Raw genomic sequence first — 20,490 nt, forward strand, 5'->3', positions numbered from 1 at the left:
GCCCCCCACCGCCCCACCATAAGTCGGAATAATTCTACTTCTGATTGTGGTTAGAAACACATCAGGATTGGTTGTGATGTCCGAACTGACGGATCCTGGCTTATTTTAACCAAAGTGCTTGGAATAAGCGACAGTCTTAACTCAAGGCTTGGAGCTGGATTCAAACTGAGGTTTATTTCAAGCACTGACTTGGGTTAGAAGAAGCTGCAATAGATCAGCTTGAACATCACAACCAATCCTGGCTTTTAGTAGATGTAGAATTTTTCTGACTTGTGTGGACAGAAAAAGGGGTACCCTACTTTCCTGACACTGATTGATGGCTTTCCAAACCAAAGTTTAATCTTAATGTTATAAAGTTATAAAGTTCAATGTTATTGGCCTAATAACATAGTAAAAAAAAAGTAAAAAGTCATTTGGAACTGAAATATGCCTCCTTTATGTCTGATGATTGCCGAAGCGGGAGCCAGCCTGTTCTTGTGGGAATGGAATCTTATACCTCTAAGACCACCAGTGAAGATGTCTTGTCTCTGTTCTGTCAATGGCAGCCAGAGAACAGAGCCTGTGCAGTTGATCTTGAAAGTTGGGGCAGGGTCGTATGGGAGATGTTCCTTATTGTAACTTGATCTGATTGTTTGTGGCTTAGAAATTGAAAGGGGCACCTAACATTTAGCTCAGGTGTTGCATGCTCCAGCCAACAATCTGCATTTTTCACCAGTGAGGATGTCTCCTAAAACATTTTATTGCTCACTTCTCATCGGAAAATGATTACAAGTCACTTGAAGCTTCTGAACTGCCTTTAAGGGCTGCCCCATGTAAAGAACCCTGCAGTAGACAATTGTATAGCTCTGTTCATGGGTTATACTTGTCAGATCACAGAAGTAAGCAAACAACTTGTTTATCAAATTTCACCAATCTTTTCAAAGAAAACCATAGAAGTCTTGCCTTGCTGGATCAAATCAAGCATCCCTCTAGTTCTGAACTAGTTCCTGCAGTAGAGAGCCAGATTCCCCTGTGATACTTACAAGAACATCAACATAGAATTGTTCAGGTGTTGGGGCACAACCCTAGGCTGTCGCTGGACTTATTGAGTAGTTCTATATCCCAGTCTATGTTGTGGGTTCAGAATAGCTTACAGCAGTTTTCCAAATGCAAGTATTTTTGTTCCTGATGGGATCACGTCACCTGATGGAGGCAAGACCTGGGAGCCAGGTGTATGTGGCTTTTCTGTTCTGAAGAGAACCATTGCCAGTTGTATGTGGGTGCATGTTGTAGCTTTTGGGTGACTCCTGGGTCACAGTGTGTCTGCATTGCCTCCCATGTATTAAGGAAGATAGAGTCACTGCAGAGAGAGAGATGTGTATGCAGTCCTCTTCTTTTGACCCCCAGCATAAAGCTTGGTGCTCCTGTTTGAGGAATGGGAAATTTTTATGATGTGAAGGGAGAGTATAACTTTGCTAGCCCTTTTTCTTGATCCAAGGTCTCTGGCCAGACTTGCACAGGCATGTGCTCCTGAGATTGCCACAGCCAAAAACCTGTGGCCATGGGTGTACGCTGAACAGCAGTGTTAACATTGGTGGTCTTGTACTTGTGTGAAGATATTTGTAGGCCCTGGAAAGGAAGGAGCAGATATGGACGACTAACTTCGCAACCTGATTTCTCATGTGTATGTTGTTTGGAACCCCTGCCCCTTTTGGATATGGATGTCTTATGATCTCGGGGCCCTGGTGCTCTGTGACACACTTCCAGAGCTGGGGGCTGATCCCCGTTCTATGGCCAGTACAGGCCTGGCAAGATAAGCGGCTGCAAGATTGCTGGGGAGACAACTCCTCACACCAGTGTTCTCCCAGCACCAACAGCCTTCTCCACTGAGAGTTCCAAAAGCTGCCCAATGTCATCAGCACACGTTAGGCGGTCTAGAGCTGATTACACAATATGGAAAAGAGGTGCTTACAGAGTTTGGCTTATGTATGCAGTGAAGGGAAGTGAGTGCAGTCTCACATTTCCACATCTGCCCCAGAGCCACCATTGGCCAAGGCTCTGGGGTGTGTGCTGCAGATCTGCTGCCAACGTTAATGGCTGCCATTGGACAAGATATCCTGCAGCACTTCTATACTGTCATAGGAACATAGGAAGCTGCCATATACTGAGTCAGACCATTGGTCTATCTAGCTCATCATTGTCTTCACAGACTGGCAGCAGCTTCTCCAAGGTTGCAGGCAGGAATCTCTCTCAGCCCTATCTTGGAGATGCTGCCAGGGAGGGAACTTGGAACCTTCTGCTCTTCCCAGAGTGGCGGCTCCATCCCCTGAGGGGAATATCTTACAGTGCTCACACTTCTAGTCTCCCTTTCATATGCAACCAGGGCGAACCCTGCTTAGCTAAGGGGACAAGTCATGCTTGCTACCACAAGACCAGCTCTCCTCCACAAGTCATTTCTGACACAACCCTCTGTTGTGTAAGTGCTCATTAGTGCTTTGTGGGAGGGCTTTGAACCTTGAACTTTACTGTTGTATGCTGCAGAAACAAAAAACTAGAAGTTCTGGGGAAGCCATCTTGTCCATTTCTCGGTCCAAGGTCAGAAGAGCTGCCTTGTTTAGGGCAGACCCAAGGTACCATCTGGTCCAGCAGTCTGTCTCAACAGTGGCCCACCAGAATGCTTGCCTAGAGGGACCCAGCATCCCCTCTGTGGAAAGAGGGAAAGAGCTGATCACACTTTCCGCAGCATTGCAGGAACTGTAGCTATAACCATGGACATTGTGTATGAGGCTGCGAGATGGGTAGATGAAATTGCTGCAGACACCAGTTAGTCTCTATGCATTCCTCCAACATGCCACTCCCTTTATGTCATGTGGTGTGAACAGGCTAGTCCTGTCTGTCTGCGTTGTAAACTAGTTGTGGTATGTAGAAGCTTTTATTTGGGGCTATGTTGCCTTTCCCCTTAGCTATTTTTTCACTTAAAGTTCAATCCAAGAATTGGGAAACATCCCTGTCTGAACCCTGGGTAGTCACTGCTTGTCTCTGATGACAGTATTTTATTTATTTATTTTATTATTTTATTTTATATTTTATGTAATTTTATTTATATACATAAAAACAGAATAAAACCAACTATCAAACATGTATTTCTTTATTTTGAGGTAGATGGACCAACAGGCTGACTCAACTGATGGTTGCTTCAGAAGTTCATTTATGTGGGTATTTAAAGGGTGAACCACTGTTTCCCCCTCTGACAATGTTCATCCCACTGTGTAAAGCTTTTACCAGCTTCTGTTTTGCTAACTAGTGCCTTTTCTTAGCAGGAGACCTTCCCTCTTCCTCCTTCAAATCCTTAATTAAGAGATTTCTACTTTAAAGCCTGCACAGAGTTGAAGGTAGTTCTGTGTTAATGAGCTGAAATGAGTATCCTCTCACATCTGTGCCTGTTTAGACTAAGAATGAGGAATCTGCTTTCCTTTTGGACAGATTTTGTAGGACTTTTAGAACCTCCTCTTGAAGACTAAAAGGTTTGCCAACAGACTAGAAGGGCACTTTGACACACTCAGTTGGTTTTTTTGTTTTGTTTTGGTCCTGTTCTATAAATTGTACCAGAAGAGAGAGGGTAGCCGGGGTCTTAAGCTCTGGAATTGTATTTGCAGCTTAAAAGATGCATGAGGATGCTTGCTATGGCAACAGACCCTGCATAAGTCGATCGTGCTAGTTTGGAGGACATGATTGACCGAAGCTCTGCCCAGCTGTGAACCTGACTTGGGGACCTTAAGCAAGTTGCTCTCCCAGCCTTTACCTGCTCATGAAGATAAATACGTCTTGTATATCGTGTTTCTACTGGGAAAGTGCTGTCATAGCAATGAATGACATGTAAAGCAATCTTTGGGCTTCCAGAGGAACTAACTGAGGGCAAGGGTGGAGGAGGGGAGCTAGAAGTTAAAGTGCAGCTGCTGAGCCAAAGTTTTTGTTTAGCTAGCAGTGATTTCCTTTCTGACAGGCCCAGAAATCATTTTTGGCGTCTATGCCATGAGACACAAAGCACTAAAGTACACAGTAATCTCAACCAGGTCTTGAACAGGCCTTGACATAAATCCGACATAATCTGACAAAGCATGTGTATCCATTTTCTCTGCCGTCTTTTTGGTCACCTGTGAGTAATTGTATCTTCCGAGGCTTATCTTCTTTGCAAAGGCTCCCTCCCCTCCCTCTCCCCCAGCCCTGTGATGCATCAGCTGCGACTCAGAGGCATAATGGGTGGGAGAAGTGCTGACATACAGCCATGGACTAGAAGGCAGGAAGAAGGAGGGTAGTGGCTGTGGCCTCGGGAAGGTTTTTGTTGGTGGCTTTTTAGGGTTAGGAACTGGAGAGAGGGCAAGTGGACTGGGTCCTTCCATTGGCCAGCCCCCCACGTGACTACCTAAAAAAGGAAAGGTGAGACTCTCTTCAACTTAACTTGGGTCAATTGCCATTGGGCTCCTCCCCTCCAAGAGCGAACTTTATCGGCTACCATCACACCTGGCTGCCTCCAAGGGAGAGATGAGACAGCCGGCCTCTCTCCATTGACCCAACTGGGACCAGCTGCCATTGCTTGGTTCCCTCCAAGGACTATATTTATCTACTGCCAACTCACCTGACTGAACCAGAGATCTGATACCAAGTGCCATGGGCTCCTCTCCATCCAGAACTGCCTTTATTAGCAGTGGTCCCACTTGGCCTTTATGTAACTTCATTATATAACTTTATGGGAGGAGAGCTGGTCCGGTGGCAGCAAGCAGGAGTTGTCCCCTTTGCTAAGCAGGGCCCATCCTGGTTTGCATTTGAATGGGAGACTACATGTGTGAACACTGCAAGATATTCCTCTGAGGGGATGGGGCTGCTCTGGGAAGAGCGCCTGCCTGCATGTGGAAGGTTCCAAGTTCCCTCCCTGGCAGCATCTCCAAGATAGGGCTGAAAGAGACTCATGCTTGCAACCTCAGAGAAGCCAACCTCAGAGAAGTCTATCCAGAGAAGCCTAGATAGACAATCCTGAGCTAGAAGGACCAATGGTCTGACTTGGTAGAAGGCAGCTTCCTATGTTCCTATGAAAGCGTTGATTTCTGAACACCCTTGTGTTCCTTTCTTTCTCATCCCCTTTCCCTGTAGTATAACATCTTAGATTGTGCAGCTTCTGAGAGTGGGAGGAGGCCTTGATGGCCATCTAGTCCAACCTCCCCCCCCCCCCCCCCCCGCCTCCAGCTTGATGCAGGAAATCTAGAGCTGGAATATTCCTAGCAGATGTCTGCCCAGCCTATGTCTGTCCAAAGACCTCCAGAGAGGGAGGGCCCCCTGCCTGGCCTCTGCATATTTTAAGCTGCACACTCTCTTGAGTGCTTTGGCAGAAAGGTGGAGTTATAAATGTTGGGAATGAAACCGGCAAGGAGCTTCACACCATGTATGTATTGCTGGGCTGCAGACTGAAGTGGGGGGCCAGATGTTCATCCAGTACAACACAATATTTACATGTGCAGAGTGTTGGAGAGAACACTGGCCTAGAACTTCCTCCCTGATATTATATGTTGAGTAAACGTAGGGAGCATTTTATGGGGTGAGGGCTGAGGGAACCTCCAAATGTCTGAATTTTGAAAATGCAAACACTTTTATTTTGAAAGGAGACTGTCCTGCAGTTGATAACTTGATTGATTGATTAAGTGCCGTCAAGTCAGTGTTGACTCTTAGTGACCACATAGATAGGTTCTCTCCCAGATGATCTGTCTTCAACTTGGCCTTTAAGGTCTCTCAGTGGTGCATTCATTGCTGTTGTCATCGAGTCCATCCACCTTGCTGCTGGTCATCTTCTGCTTCTCTTTCCTTCAACTTTTCTCAGCATTACGGACTTCTCAAGGGAGCTGGGTCTTCGCATAATGTGTCCGAAGTATGATAGTTTGAGCCTCGTCATTTGTGCCTTGAGTGAACATTCTGGATTCATTTGTTCTAGGATCCATTTGTTTGTTTTTCCTGGCTGTCCGTGGTATCCTCAAAAGTCTTCTCCAGCACCAAAGTTCAAAAGCATCAATACTTTTTCTATCTTGCTTCTTTAAAGACCAGCTTTCACATCCATAGAGTGTCACTGGAAAAATCATGGTGCGAATGATTCTTACTTGATAACTAACTTTATCTTAAAGATGTCTGCCCTCTCTGCTGGTCCGGAAGATCTCCAGAGCACTTCGCAACATATGGTGGAGTGCAAAGTGGGGCAGCTCAGAGAGCCTTTGGGAGGACCTGATGGGAAAGCCTTTCCCCAGCCCTTCAGTGTGCCTCCAACCGCTACTCCTTATTCCCAGAGGCCCCTGGGGGCTTCTGTTTGTGAGTTCCAGCTCCTGGATTGGGACCTGGGGACCTGGATTGAAGTCCCACCTCTGTCATAGGCTCACTGTTTGGCCTTGGGCAAGCTGCTTCTTTTGTGTTGGTTTCCCAGTGGTAGAACAGCAATAACAGGGACCTACTTCACAAGGTGGCTGGCGAGATTGACACTTGTATTGCTTTCAGTTGCTCTGCAGATTAAAAGTGCTGTATAAAATGAGCAGCAGGAACTCTGTACATCCCCAGAGCTGGAGAATGTGATGGGGCGGGGGGTGATGGGGTTGCCCTACTGCCTAAGGCTGGCCCTGATCAAAAGCCTTTTTTGGTGTTAATGCATCATATTTGTCTGATAGTGTGTTTGTTCTTTCATCTTTCCAGGGTGAGCGAAGAGAAAGAGGTGACGGAGGAGCGACTGAAAACTGAGCAGGAGTCGTTTGAGAAGAAGATCAGACAACTCGAGGAACAGAATGAACTCATCATCAAAGAAAGGGAAGATATCCTTTTTATTTAAGAAGGGGTGTGTGTGTGTGTGTGCGCGCGCGCGTGCGGAAGTTGGGGGAGAGAAAGCAAAGCGTAGAGTTTGCTGCCTGGAATAAAAAGCAAACCAGAGTGAAATAATTGTCCTAATTTATAGCTGGGCATAAATCTCCATGTGCTGCCATTCAGAAGCAATCGGAGGTGACTTGCCAGCATACGCTTCTGGCTCATTTGAGCTTGAAACTGCTACCCAGCTGTTCCCAGGATGTTGCTTTGCCGTGAAATAGATATTTGTCAACTTAAAAACAGCACAGAATCCGTGCGTTTGTAAAATGTAGACTGCTCCCTCCCACCACTCCTGCTTAATCTTGTTTCGGCGGTTCCAGGGAGGGCCACTGCACTCTTGTCGAGAGGCACCACCTAGAGCCGCCCCTGCTGCACGGATGTCTTCCAGCTCATTTGAGACCCTCCACTGCGAATGTGGAATGAATGACACAAAACTGCTGTCTAGTTTTGTGTTTGTGTTTCTGACTGCAGAATGGCTTCAGGTGGGTTTTGGTGCAGAACTCTAGGCATCCATGAAATCCATGGAAGAAACCTGTTTGCGCTAAGGGCAAAATATGTGCTTGAACCTAGGGTATTCCTCTCCGTTCTCAGAGAGAGCCTAGCTTGAGACACTCAGCGATCAGAAAATTCATATTGTGATGTAGTCCTGTGCCTACTGCTGCCCAAAGCCTGCCTTTACAACTTTTGAGACTCAAAGGAGAGTGGACATGCTACTATGAGAGGGTGTAGGCGAGTGGCAGAGCGTCAGTTTTGCACGGTAGTTGGGAATCACCTGACAACGGCCTCTCCTTTTCCTGCCTGCAGCCAGTTTGTGCGTGTTGGGCTCACTGGGTTTGCTTCTGTAGAAGGAAAAAAAGTGGGGCTACAACATAGTGAGGGCAGTGAGCAAAGCGGAACCTGGGCCGAATGGCTCTTGCTAGATTTCTCCGTTGCCCTCTGGATCCGGCAGCCTGCCTAGGACACCTTGTTGTCCAGCCTGGGAAGCTAGAGGTGCTGGGGGATTGTTGGGCACGTGGCACGGGCCAGAGATGGCTACGGCATCCCACTCTTTGGAGCTGAAGCAGCCCTCATACTGTGGTCGCATCAGCCTGCATTATGTCTGCTTCCCAGTGGCTAATGGCTTGGTGCTCTTGGGTGTATCACTTCTACAGCTTCTTCCCACCTCCCCCTCCACTGGGGTCAGAAAAGCCCAAGGCTGCTTCTCCTCCTCTTCGGGGTGGGGTGGGGTGGGGTGGAGGGAGGCTCGGCAGAACACAGGTCCATTCTCTCCTTCTGAATAAACAGCCACTCTTCCAGGGGCTCACCCTTTGAATTTAAAACGGCTACTCCTGCAATTATATGCTTCATTAACCCTATTAATGGGTTTAAAAAAAAAAACACAAAGAGAGAGGTTTGTAGAGTTGCTTGTGAAGCAAGAGAAGGCTTATTGCCAACATGTTGCCCCACTGCAACATGCTGCCCAGGAAGCATCTTAGGAACTGAACTTCTAACTTTGATGCTTTTTCAACAGAGGTGGACGCCTCCTGGCTGAGCTGGGTGCCGCTTGCTTGCTTGCTTGCTTGCTTGCTTGCTTGCTTGCTTGCTTGCTTGCTTGCTTTAGTAGTACAGCATTCTAGGCTTTGAGTTTTGCATATGCTTATGGATTGGCGGTGGGATGCACTCTCCAGGGGGGATTCTTTCTCCTTCTGTGCGTTTCTGCATGCACAACTTCCATTAATGCTAACGAGTCCTACTGAGCTTTCGAGAAGGGAATATATCCTTCTGGGTTTTTGTTTTTACCTTTACTGGGGAGAGATTATTCAAGCATAAATAACTTCTTTCAGGAGAAGTCTGGCAAAAATGGCAGAAGGTTAATACATGCAATTTTACACTACATAAAACTAGGAACATAAAACAAGGACATAATTTAAAACAATATAATTTTAACTACGCGGACACTTATCCATCGTCTATGAATGATTCAAAATCCTTCACATGCCTCCGATCAGTTAATTTCAGATCTCTTGAAGTCTGTTCAGTGGCCAAGGAACTGTATAAATGCCTTCTCACACTGGAATACAAATGTCTGCTGTTCATCAGCAAAGGGGATAGATAAGACTGGAGTGGGAAAGCATTTCTGAGGGGTGTGCTCAAAACAAATATTGGATACGTATGTCCCAAATCTACCTCCCCTGCTCCTGCTGAATGGTCTATAAAGCTCCCTCACACATCACTGTGTGCATGCGTGAGAAATGTATTGTGGGAACCAGTCTCTGATGTATCGGAGAGCCTGTGGACTGGTTCTCATGGTACATTTCTTGTACATGTACACAGACCTGGCCTTCCTTCTGTGGAGCATGCACACATGGACAAAAGTTGGGTGTGATCTGGGCCATCACAGAGGTAGCCAGCAGGCAGTCTGGCTGCTCGGAGGCTTGAGAAAAGTCCCAAAGATGGTGGGGCCAGTCTTTGCATAGGTCACATGGTTTACGCTGGGGAATGCTGGGATAGCTCATGTGTAAAAACAGTGCTTCTTTCCCTTCTGATCACAAGGCCTACTGAAAAATGTGATGATGACTTAGACAAGTTAGGATAAAATTGGCTGGAAGCAGATATGGATGAAACAGTCAGTAATAGAGATGAAAGGAAGCGAGCTGGTTGGCCAGAGCCCATAGTACAATTGCCTGGTGGGATTCCATCCCAGGGCAGAAGAAAAAGCGCTTGAATCCTCGGTGTGCGATATCAGGAGAAGCCAGACTGAAGCTCTCCAGCTGCTCCTGCTGGATTACAACTCCTATCGTAGGAACGTAGGAAGCTGCCATATACTGAGTCAGACCATTGGTCCATGTAGCTCAGTCTTGTCTACGCAGACTGGCAGCAGCTTCTCCAAGGTTGTCCATAAGTTTTAGATTGTGAGCCCTTTGGGGACAGGGATCCATCTTGTTTGTTGTTTCTCTGTGTAAACCACCCTGAGCCATTTTTGGAAGGGCGGTATAGAAATCGAATAAATAAATAAATAAATAAATAAATAAGTTTTCACTGCGGAGAATGGGAGCTGTAGCACAGCAGCAACCGGAGAGCCTCCAATTGGCTGCCCTGTACTATACAATTGGAAGGCATTGTGTTAGTAACTATTTTCAGATATTCTGTGTGATAACTTGAATAGCAATAAAGGCTTTATTGCAGGATATCTATATCCACACAAGAGATATGTAATTGGAGAGAAGCATCACTTTTTCTTAGAAAATACTGAGAAGAGAAGTGAAAAGGCCCTTCAGAGGCCAAGTTCCGACGTGAAGAATAGCTACCATTTTTGCACTGACGTCAGAGAAGGTTGTGGGAGGTCAGGATAGACGGGAGTGTGAATGAAGGAGTTGAGCTTTCATCAAGGGAGCAAACAATAGAGTTCATGCCCTGCTGTGGTTGGTCTGTGTTGCCCTGCTTCTAAGTAATTTCCATCATCTTTGCCATAGTGCGAACTTATGTTGAGCCATTCTTGCCTCTGTCTTGTGGAGGCATGGCAGCAAATGACCAGCTTTGGGCATAGAGAGGGTCTGAAAGCAGAGCTGATTTCTTTAGGTAAAACTGGAAATGCTGCAGGTGCTTTCCACTGATGGCTAAGAGTTTAGAGCCTTAATTGTTGGTACTGGCTGTGTGTGAAACCTGGGGGTTTGAAGGAGGGTAGTAGATTGTTTTCATCAGTGACACATTGGTTTTCTGAGTGCTTGCTGCATCTTCATGATTACAGGAACCCTCATTATTAATATACCACTTTTCAACAAAAAAGGTTGGGAAGCAGTATATTAAAAAGGAGGCTTACATAGCAAAAGGGGACGAGAAGGTGGTGCCCTGTCCCAGAGTTGAGTCTTCGAACACAAAGATGCCAGCAACAGCCACTGAGAAAATATTCTGCTGGGTTGGACCGTTGCTCTTCCCCTGCTAAACATTGCAGAGGCTGCCTTGCCTGGGGTGTGTGCTCATAAAATGCATGGTTTTCCTTCCCATCCAAGACACTTGAAACTATTCACAACAAGATTTTTTTTAAAAAAAATACCAATACTACAAAATGAAAACAAACATTCAGAGCAGATAGAGAGAACATACAATGCGACTCCAAATAAGCCTTAAAGACAGAAATAATTTTTGCTCTCGTTAATATCCTACTAATGACTCCTCCTCTGGTACAGGAGAGTGGGCTCTGTCCTTGGAGGGAGGGGACTGTGTGACCAGATGCACAACACTTGGGTGCACTTGGTGTTTAAGGACTGCATGCAGTCTTGTAGAGGTGAGCGTGTGTTGCTTGCTCAAGTCATTGAATGTTGTGGCCTGCCTTTGGTGTTATGCTCTTTGTCAGTCTGGCATTTGATGATCTCCTTCTACTTGGCTGCAGCAGAGGGAGAGGCGAGGCTTCGGGGCCCACTCTGTGGGCTTGGTTGCAGCCAAGTGCCATGGGGCTCATCTCCTAGAATAGCCTCCCTTCATGGCCGTTCCACCTGGTCATTAATCCTTGATGTAGCTCTGTGAAGAACAGTGCCTGCATCTGTGTGTCTTCCTAGTCCCTTTTTATGTAGTGTGTCTCTTGAAGCATAAGCCTGTGGGCGGGGGCTGTGTGTGTTGGCTTCTACACTGCCTGGAAAACATTAGGAGCTTTATAACAATGTCGGTGGTCTAAGGCTGAGATGCAGGCTTTGGGCAGCTCCTTGGTGGTTAGGCAGGGCTGTACCTATAGCATCCCCGACATACTGCATTCTTTTCTGTAGTCTGTAGAATTGTGTTGGGTTCTTGAGCATGTCAGCTTGCATTAATAGGAAAGTTGACCAGCGGTCCCTCTAATTTTTTTCATCTCTGTGTGGAAGGAGTTTTGTTCTGGGTGGCAGTATCAAGGCAGTGTGCACGCACCATGTGCATTCAGTGTGGGGCCTTCCTGATTCAACCTGAGCGGGTTCTAAAATGAACTGAGTGGGCATCCAAAGACTTGTGAGCGTGCACATGCCTTAGAGGGAACAGTGAAGCTGACTTGCCTGCAGAAATCCATGTTGAATGTGATTGCAAAGATTTTGGGTGAGTTCTCCAGTTTTGAAAAGGTTATCCTCCATTAGTCCCTCTAAGGTAAGTCACCCTGTTGAGTGGGTAGGCAGTGCTCGAGCAGACATTACTGTTCTGGAATTGCACACTTCATCTTTAATCTTGTAGCTTGTTGGACAGATGCATGACTGGCAGTTTTGTAGAGATTTTAGTAGAAGTTTACAGTAACGGCGGGTGCTTCATACACTCCTGTCTCTACAAAGGGAGAAATCACTTCTGCACTCTTGCAGAAACTTATTTTTTTCTATGGCATGAGGAATCCTGAAAACTTTCTTTGAATGTTAGTGCTAGTTCAGATCTTATTTGATGTACAATGGGAGTTCAGTCGTTCAATCACCAAAAAGTATTAGACTGGCCTTAAATGTAATTATTCTGGGGACAGAAAAGGTAATATACCATTTTCTGGATATCACCATGGGATAATGGTGAAGGCTGAAAATGGCCATGTCTGGGTACTAATTTGTGATCCCTAGGCTCTGTGCAGGCCAAGAACCCAATGTCTGTGAATACAAGTGAAGAACACACTTTGTTCCCTTTCTGTCACATTGTGGAAAAGGAATGTAGTATATCTCTTTTCTTTGTGATCTCTGTGAATACACATACATTGTTCTCCACCTGCACCAGAGCCTAGGTGTGGCAAATGGACTCTGTCATTCAGAACCCATTCACTTTTCTGTCCTGTGATACATGTCCCCAGCTATGTCAGATTCAGTGCAGGAAGATGGAAGAAGGAGGCTTAAACTGACTCTTGTAGGTGCAGCAAAGGAGCCAGTAATTTCCAAGTGGCCCAGTCTTTGAAGATGGTCCCCATAGGAAGCATCTTGGCTCCTTTCTGACTAGTCAAGGTTTCCCAGCAGCCATTATGGCCTAATGGATAAAAACTCTGTTTATTAAGAAGTCCTGAATATTTATATGCCCAACCGTAATGGTAGCGTCGGTTAAATAATATATGTATTTAGGAAGTTGTTAAATGTAGAAGACGCAGTCAAGGGCTATTGGGTAAATAACACATGCCTTGAAAATTTTATGAACTCCTAAACTAACATCAAGGAAGACCGGCATTAAAATAATGTTAAGTGTTTAAATTTATCAAAGCTCAGAAATGCGTTTGAAGCCAGACTTTTGGTCTTAATTCACTTGGTTTAGCTGGTCTCTTGAAGAATCGGATGCTTCTGAGAACAAAGGCAGACTGGCTTGCTCATGGTTGCGAAAGCTGGGATTAACAGGGGCGCTTAAAGAATGACATTTTGCCCTTAATGCTGGCTCTGAGGGATTAGACCTCAAAGCATTGTCAGCACAGAAGTGTGTGGAAATCCAGAAGAGGCTGTATTGTAATGCAACACAACACCCTGCAAACCTTCATCTGTGGGCAAGGGCTCTGGCCCCTATTAGCTCCATCGTCCTGGCGATGAGGTTTTGCCCAGACCTACATTTAAGCAGAGACGCTGCTTTTCTTGCCTTAATGCTGCCGACAGGGCAAGGTTTTAACTCGTTCGTAACCTGTAGAAACTCCTGTCTTGGGACCCTGCCTTTGCTGCATGTTGTGCTCTGGAAGTTGCCATTTGAGGCAGCGTGTGCCTTGGGCACAGCGTGTGTGTCAGACCAGACGACTTTAATATCCTCTGATTCTGGGTGCTTCTCGCATGTCTTCATGCATATTAATGTAGTAGTTCTCAAACTCTTTGCTCTCAAGCCACCTTTCAAACATTCTCTTGACTTCCCTTCCTTGTGCTTTTCTTCCCCCACCCCCAGCCAGGGCGCCAACTCAGCCCAACCCGTCTCTTTGGTTGGTGGATGCCCCAGGGCCTTTGAGCACAGCAGTGGCATGCAAGGCGGCATTGGGCTACTGCTGCCTTGCGCTGGTCTCTTCTGCAAGGCTGATTGTGTGCAGCTTTCCCAATACATGGCTCAGGTCTTGTATGCTGGAGAGGCTGCTTTGAGCTTCCTCCCTCTATACGGCAGTGGGATTCTCTCATCATGCTTCCAGACAGGATCATTTGATTTCAATTCCACTGCTTGTCCAGAGGACCCTCGAGGCTCACATTGAAGCTCCACAGCCTTAAAACTGCCTTTCCCCCAATCCTGGAAACTTGCCAAAGTCTGAGCCTGAGGATCTTCTGGCCATTATAATCGACCATATTCTTGTTGACTGTAATGCTGTACAAAAGCAGTTTATACATATTCCAGCTGATAAGTCGGACCAGACACGGAAGCCTTGTTTACTTGTTGGATGCAGTTATGGCCTGCTCTCCTCTTGGGTGCAGAGGCTGCTGCTTGTGTTTATGCAGCAGGTTTATTCTGTGCTAAGTGACACTAAGTCCCACTCGAAGCCTCTGGAACAAGACTAGTCAAACCTGTAGCTGTGCACTCCCACTCGGACTGGCTCCATTGTTAGGATGATCACCGCCCTGAGGCCTTTCTCAGGGTGCTTCTGCCAGCAGCAATCGGGCAGTTGGCATCTGGTGAAAGAGCCTTTGCAGCTGTGCTGGCCCGTTGGGGAACTCTGTCTGGGGCGGCTCACGTGACACCAAATAAGAAGATGCACAGACCTTTTTATTTACTCAGGTCTTTCGGAGTATTTTATTCTGATGGTGCTGTTTGTGCTCTTATTATTTGTCTGCTCTGTGTGTCTGTGTGTGTGTGTGAGAGAGAGAGAGCGAGAGAGAATACTGATTTAATCATGGTTTGTTCTGGATTTTGGCACCTTGTAAGTTTTTAAATGGAAAGGTGTTGTAGAAGTGTTCTTAAACGAAGAAAAATGAATTAAGACTGACTAGGCCAGATGCTTAGAGGCTAGGAAAGCAAGGGGCAGTGCAAACTGAGAAGAGCATAGCCTTATTTTGGTTTGAGTTGCTCCCTGCTGGAGGACTTATTTGCACTTACTCCCTAGTGCTGAAGTAATGGGGATTCCCTACCTCGAGTCCCCAGATGTTGTTGGACTACAACTCTTATCACCCCCAGGCGCAATGGCCTTCAGCCTGCAGATGATGGGAGTTGTAGTCCAACAGCATCTGGGGACTAAAAGTTGGGATTGCTGCTTGAAGGGTTGGAAGCTGGTTCCAACTGCGAGCTGTTGCGAATGCACAACTTGCTGTGTGGGAACCACCTTCACTAGGAAGATTTTGAAGTGGGCCCTGTGTCATGGTTGCTCCATGTGTGAGACTTGTAATTCCTGAGTTATGGTTTGCTTGCTGACACCAGGGCCCAAGAGGAGGCCAAGACTGAGGTCTCCGAAATGAAGGCACAAGTGCTAAATGAGATCATTAATTGCTGGAGCCTGCACTGTAGCAAATTGACTAGAAATGTGGATTCAGAGAAATTGATATACTTTATTGCTCCCACCGAAATGAATTCCCCTGTCTCTTCTGGCTCCTCGGCGGTAATGAGCACGTCAGGCCAGCCCTGCCATTGGCGTTGCTGCCTTCCTGAACTATTTTGCAAAGTTTTAAACATTTCTTGCATGATTAAATGCACTTTCAATAAATCAATCTCATAATAATTGTTGTTCAGGAGAGTTCATTATTCAGTTTAGTCTTTTAAATTACTGTTCTTCTTTAAAGGATTTTCCTGACGTAATAATGGCTTCAGCTAAATCCATTTGCCATACTCTGGCTTGTAATTACTTTAGATTTGAAGAACAAAATGAATGGCTTTATTATTAATCAGCAGCAAATTTGTCTTACTGTTTTTAACCTTAGAATGGCCTTCACTTGTGAAATAGTTTCAATGATTCAGATGGCAGGACGTTTTTTTTTATTCTTTCTCCTCCCTTTTCGATAAAAGGATTTATTTGGTGAAAGCAATTGGTATCTCTCCCCACCCCAAGCTATTTATCACAATGATTGTAACCATGCTGTGGTGAACAGATTAGCTTCCGTCACCCTCTTGGTGTCTCAATGGCTTCTTGTCTGTCCCTTTGTGCTCCCCTCAGGTTGTACATTTGTCGTGTCCGGAGCTCTGTCTTCTGTGAGTGCATGGGATGCAGCCCAGAGAAGTTCAGCAAGCTTCTGTTCAGTTGTCACAAATGGACTATAACTGTGTGCATGCATCCCATTAATTTTAATGGGATTTAATAAAGTACATGCCTCTAATTTGGAAGATTTTTTTAAAAAAAATTCTGGGTTTTTAACAATATTAAAAGGAAAAAGAATTTGTCCTACGATCAACATCCTCCTGATCACATAAGTGCTTTTCCCTTCTGAACTGCAGAACCTTAAAGAGGGGGAAAAGAGAGAGAGTTTCCCTTTCTGTAAAAAGGAAAAAGTTGTGCAACAGAAGAAAAAGGAATAGAGCCCAAGATGAGCTAAAAAAAAAACCCCAAAGTTTAAGCAAATGCAGATAAAATGGAGGGGAGCAGAGAAATCAAAGAGAAAAGGGGGATGCGGGTGGGGGAAACCAACTCAAAGCTGGAGGATGTTTCAGCCTTGAAACAAGCGAACAGGATTTTGTCAAATTAAGGTGTTCATTTTAGGAGCCTCTCATTTATTATATCACTTTTCATCTCATGCCAACCAAGCTCCAGCCTACTTCCTCCTTATTATTCACTATAAAGAGTGATGATACTTTCAATGCTAAAGTATAATCCTCTTTGCCACTAAGGATGCTTGATGGAATCTGAAGACAGTTTAGAGGATGCCCAAACGGAATGTAACTAAGAGCCCAATGAATACAAGGAAATGTAACAGATGTAAAGACAGCCAGCACAGCATTCAACATAATGGCAAAATGCCAGAATCTCCTCATCGCATCCAGCTTGCCTGAGTTCCGTTCATAAGAACAGCCCTGCTGGATGAGGCCCCAGGCATGTCGAGTCGAGCATCCTGTTTCAGTGGCCCACCAGATGACTCTGAGAAGCCCACAGGCAAGAGTTGAGGGCATGCCCTCTCTCTTGCTGTTGCTCCCTTGCAACTGGTATTGAGCAGTAGCCCTCAGACCCATAGCCATTGATAGACCTGTCCTCCATGAATTTATCTAAGCCTTTCTTAAACTCATCCAGGATGGTTGCTATCACCACATCTTGTGGCAGATAATTCCACAGGATAATTATGCATTGTGTGAAAAACTACTTCCTTTTGTTGGTCTTAAATTTCTTGGCAGTCAGTTTCATGGGATGACCACTGGTTCTAATGTTATGTGAGAGGGAGAAAAAATGCTTTCTCCACACCATGCATAATTTTATAGGCTTCTATCATGTGGTCCATTAGTCGTTTTTCTGAACTAAATAGCCCCAGGTGTTGTAGCCTTACCTCATAAGGAAGGTGCTCTAAGTCCCTAATCATCTTGATTGCCCTTTTCTGCACCTTCAAAATGTTCTATAATGTCATTTTTGAGGTACGGTGACCAGAACTGTACCCAGTATTCCAAATGTGGTTGCACCACAGATTTATATAAGGGTGTTATGATATTAGCAGTTTTATTTTCACTCTCCTACTTAATGATCCTCAGCATGGAATTGGCCTTTTTCACAGGTGCTGCACATTGAGTCAACACTTTCAACAAGCTGTCCACCACTACCCCAAGATCCCTCTCCTGGTCAGTCACTAATAGCTCAGACCCCATCAGAGTATTATGTGAAGTTGGGATTTTTTGCCTCAATATGCATCACTTTACACTTGCTAACATTGAACTACATCTGCCATTTTGTTGCCCACTCCCACAGTTTGGAGAGACCCTTTTGGAGCTCCTCACAATCTGTTTTGGATTTCATTGCCCTAAATAGTTTGTCATCTGCAAATTTGGCCACCTCACTCCAACCTCTAGATCATTTGTGAGCAAGTTAAAGAGCACTGGTCGCAGTATTGATCCTTGGGGGACCCCACTTCTTACTTCCCCCCACTGTGAAAGTTAAGTTGTGCCCTCCAGTCAGTGTTGACTCCTGGCGACCACAGAGCCCTGTGGTTGTCTTTGGTAGGATACAGAAGGGGTTTACCGTTGCCTTCTTCTGTGCAGTGTGAGATTATGCATTTCAGTATCTTCCTGTATCGCTGCTGCCCAATAGAAGTGTTTCCTATATTCTGGGAAACACACCAGCGGGGATTTGAACCAGCAACCTCTTGCTCACTAGACATTTCCCCACTGTGCTACTGTGACAACTGTCCATCTATTCCTACCCTTTATTCCATGTCTTTCAACCAGTTGCCCATCCACACATGAACCTGTCCCCTTATCCCATGGCTGCTAAATTTTCTCAAGAGCTTTAGGTGGGGAACTTTGTTGAAAGCTTTTTGAAATCCAGGTATACTATGTCAGCCAGATCACCTTTATCCCCATGCCTGTTGACACTCTCAGAGAACTTGAAAAGGATTTCCCTCTGCAGAAGCCATTCTGGTTCTCCTTCAGTAGGGCCTGTTCTTCTATGCTCTCTTGAGAGACAATGAGGAATGTGTTAGCTGCACCTCCATGCATGCTGATATTGGACAAAAAGGATCTCACCTGCTCTGGCTATGCAGAAGGGAGAGCTGCTCTTATAAGCAGCTTACCTGGGGGGCAATCTTGTTGATATTAGGGGTGAAAGAATGAGAGTTACCTCTACATCCAGGGATTATTTTAGCATGGAACAGCAGCTTTTATTTATTTATTTATTTATTTAATTAAAAATCCTGGAAGCTATGCCACAGACTTGTTATGAGGACACCAAGCATCGTGCACTCTGATCTGCAGCCTAGAAATTTGTGGCATCTCCTTTTCCCTAGAACAGGCCTGCACAACTTCAGTCCTCCTGCAGATGTTGGACTACGACCCACCATTCCTGACTATTGCCCTCTGTGGCTGGGGATGATGACGGTTATAGACCAACAACAGTGAAGGCTGAAGTTTTGCAGCCCTGCCCTAGAAGCTGAATAAACATTTTCTTGTGTATTGTTAGGTCTGTCTTGGATTAGAATAGCCAGTTAGGTCAGGTTGAATCGTCTGATAGAGCATGGGTTGTACTTCATTTTGTTGGCAGCTGCCTTAATAACTGCAATAGAGATAGCAAGTTTGAATAAAGTTCCAGCTGACTTTGAATATTTCTGGAGTGAGCTCCTACGGTAAAATGGTAAAGGTGCGTAGCAGTCTGTTCCACGAATGTTTGGGAATAAAATTTGGTTGTACAAGATTGACAGATCAGGCTAAATCTTTGGAGATTTTTTTAAAGTACCAATTGTTTTTGAACCTTGGGTCCAGATCCTGCTTCCAGCCTGGGAAGACCAAGATTCATGACTGTTGGGGAGGAAATGGGGCCGATAACTAAACACACACAGTGTCCTTCAGCCTATCTCTTTGATGTTTGTGGGTCAAGTATCTCACTGGCTGACTTGCCATGAAAGCTAGATGATGCTCTGCTTGAAGCAGGTCTTTGCTTTGAGTTGGAAAAGCTCCGTTGGGTTTCCAAAGCTTCCACTTGTGATGCAGGTGCTTTTAAGTTTCACAGAAAATGTAGCTCTTTTTGGGATGTGAGAAATACCTCTGGGTTAAAATGCAGAAGTGCAGTTGTAGCAATAAAGATTATGTTGCTGATAAGTTCCCCTCCAGGCCCCATGGCAGTAATACCTCTATATTTTGTCTTTAAGGAAAACTGCTGAGAGGCAATAATTTTTTTTTTGTATGTGTCCCATTTTCATTAATGCCGGGTAATTGATGGAGTTGCAGTGACTTGTAACAGTGATGAGTTCTAAACATAAGAATGCACTCCTTCCTAATAAGTGAGCACTGCTGGGCTTTAAAAGCGTACTAAATCAGTTGCTTTAGTGTGAATTTATTAGTTTTTTTCAGCATTAGCTTTAATAGTAGTTATTTACATAAGCGTACATCCCATTAACTGCCATCAGGGCTGGAAAACATGCTGAACTGTTCATATTTTCATATAATTATTGAACATAATGGTTTCATTTGCATTTCTAAACAGTGATGTTTCTGTCAAGCTTGGAAATAGTGGCTTTACGCAGTCCCTATTTCACATCCACTTATTTGACATCGTTAAATTTTATGCTAATGTGCTTCCCTAGAATATCATCAGTAGGACAGATGTTTGTGCTTTAATATACAAATCAGAGATGCTTTGCCTTCTCCGGTCCCTCCCCAAACTGCAAAGGAAATTAAAAAAAATCCTGCTCTTGGCACTTTTTAGATATACTTTGTGTCACTCCAAATAGCTGGGAGAAGTAAAAAACTTCAGTCCTGACCTCAGCTGCTGCTGCTCTGAAAAGTTCCAACACCTACCTTCCCTGACGGAGACCAAGATGCATTCTCCCCTCCCTATGGAGGAAAGTCTCTATAGAGAGAACTATTTTTCTTGCAAAGTAATTTTGGAAGGGGATAAAGTAAGCTAAGCTACTGGATGAGGAGGTCAGCAGATTCTCTAACGAGAAGAAGCAAGGCAAGGTGCTTAGAAACAGCCACTTTGTCTCCCTTTTTGACTAGAGTTGAGTTGATCATTTCCTTCTTGAAGCCCTGAATCAGTGCATGCAAGAGCATGATTCTGGTAGGAGTGTGCAAGGAATGAAGTCAAAAGAATTGCACTTCAAAGGAGTTGTGCTTCGAGAACTGAAGGCAACTGCTAAAAGAGAAGAATGGTTAGGA

The 20,490-nt window shown here is 45.2% G+C and overlaps 1 protein-coding gene across 8 annotated transcripts in view; it reads left to right on the forward strand.

The window, feature by feature from the left end:
• KIAA1328 (KIAA1328 ortholog) overlaps nucleotides 1-20,490 on the forward strand; it is a 290,833-nt gene that overhangs the window by 24,289 nt on the left and 246,054 nt on the right. For all 8 annotated transcript variants that reach the window (XM_053299433.1, XM_053299432.1, XM_053299440.1 and 5 more), the window contains one exon: nucleotides 6,703-6,818. In XM_053299433.1, the coding sequence (XP_053155408.1) occupies nucleotides 6,703-6,818 (116 nt within the window). The remainder of the gene's footprint in view (nucleotides 1-6,702; nucleotides 6,819-20,490) is intronic.

This window comes from Hemicordylus capensis, chromosome 2 (genome assembly GCF_027244095.1).
Source record: "Hemicordylus capensis ecotype Gifberg chromosome 2, rHemCap1.1.pri, whole genome shotgun sequence".
Classification (NCBI taxonomy): domain Eukaryota; kingdom Metazoa; phylum Chordata; class Lepidosauria; order Squamata; family Cordylidae; genus Hemicordylus; species Hemicordylus capensis.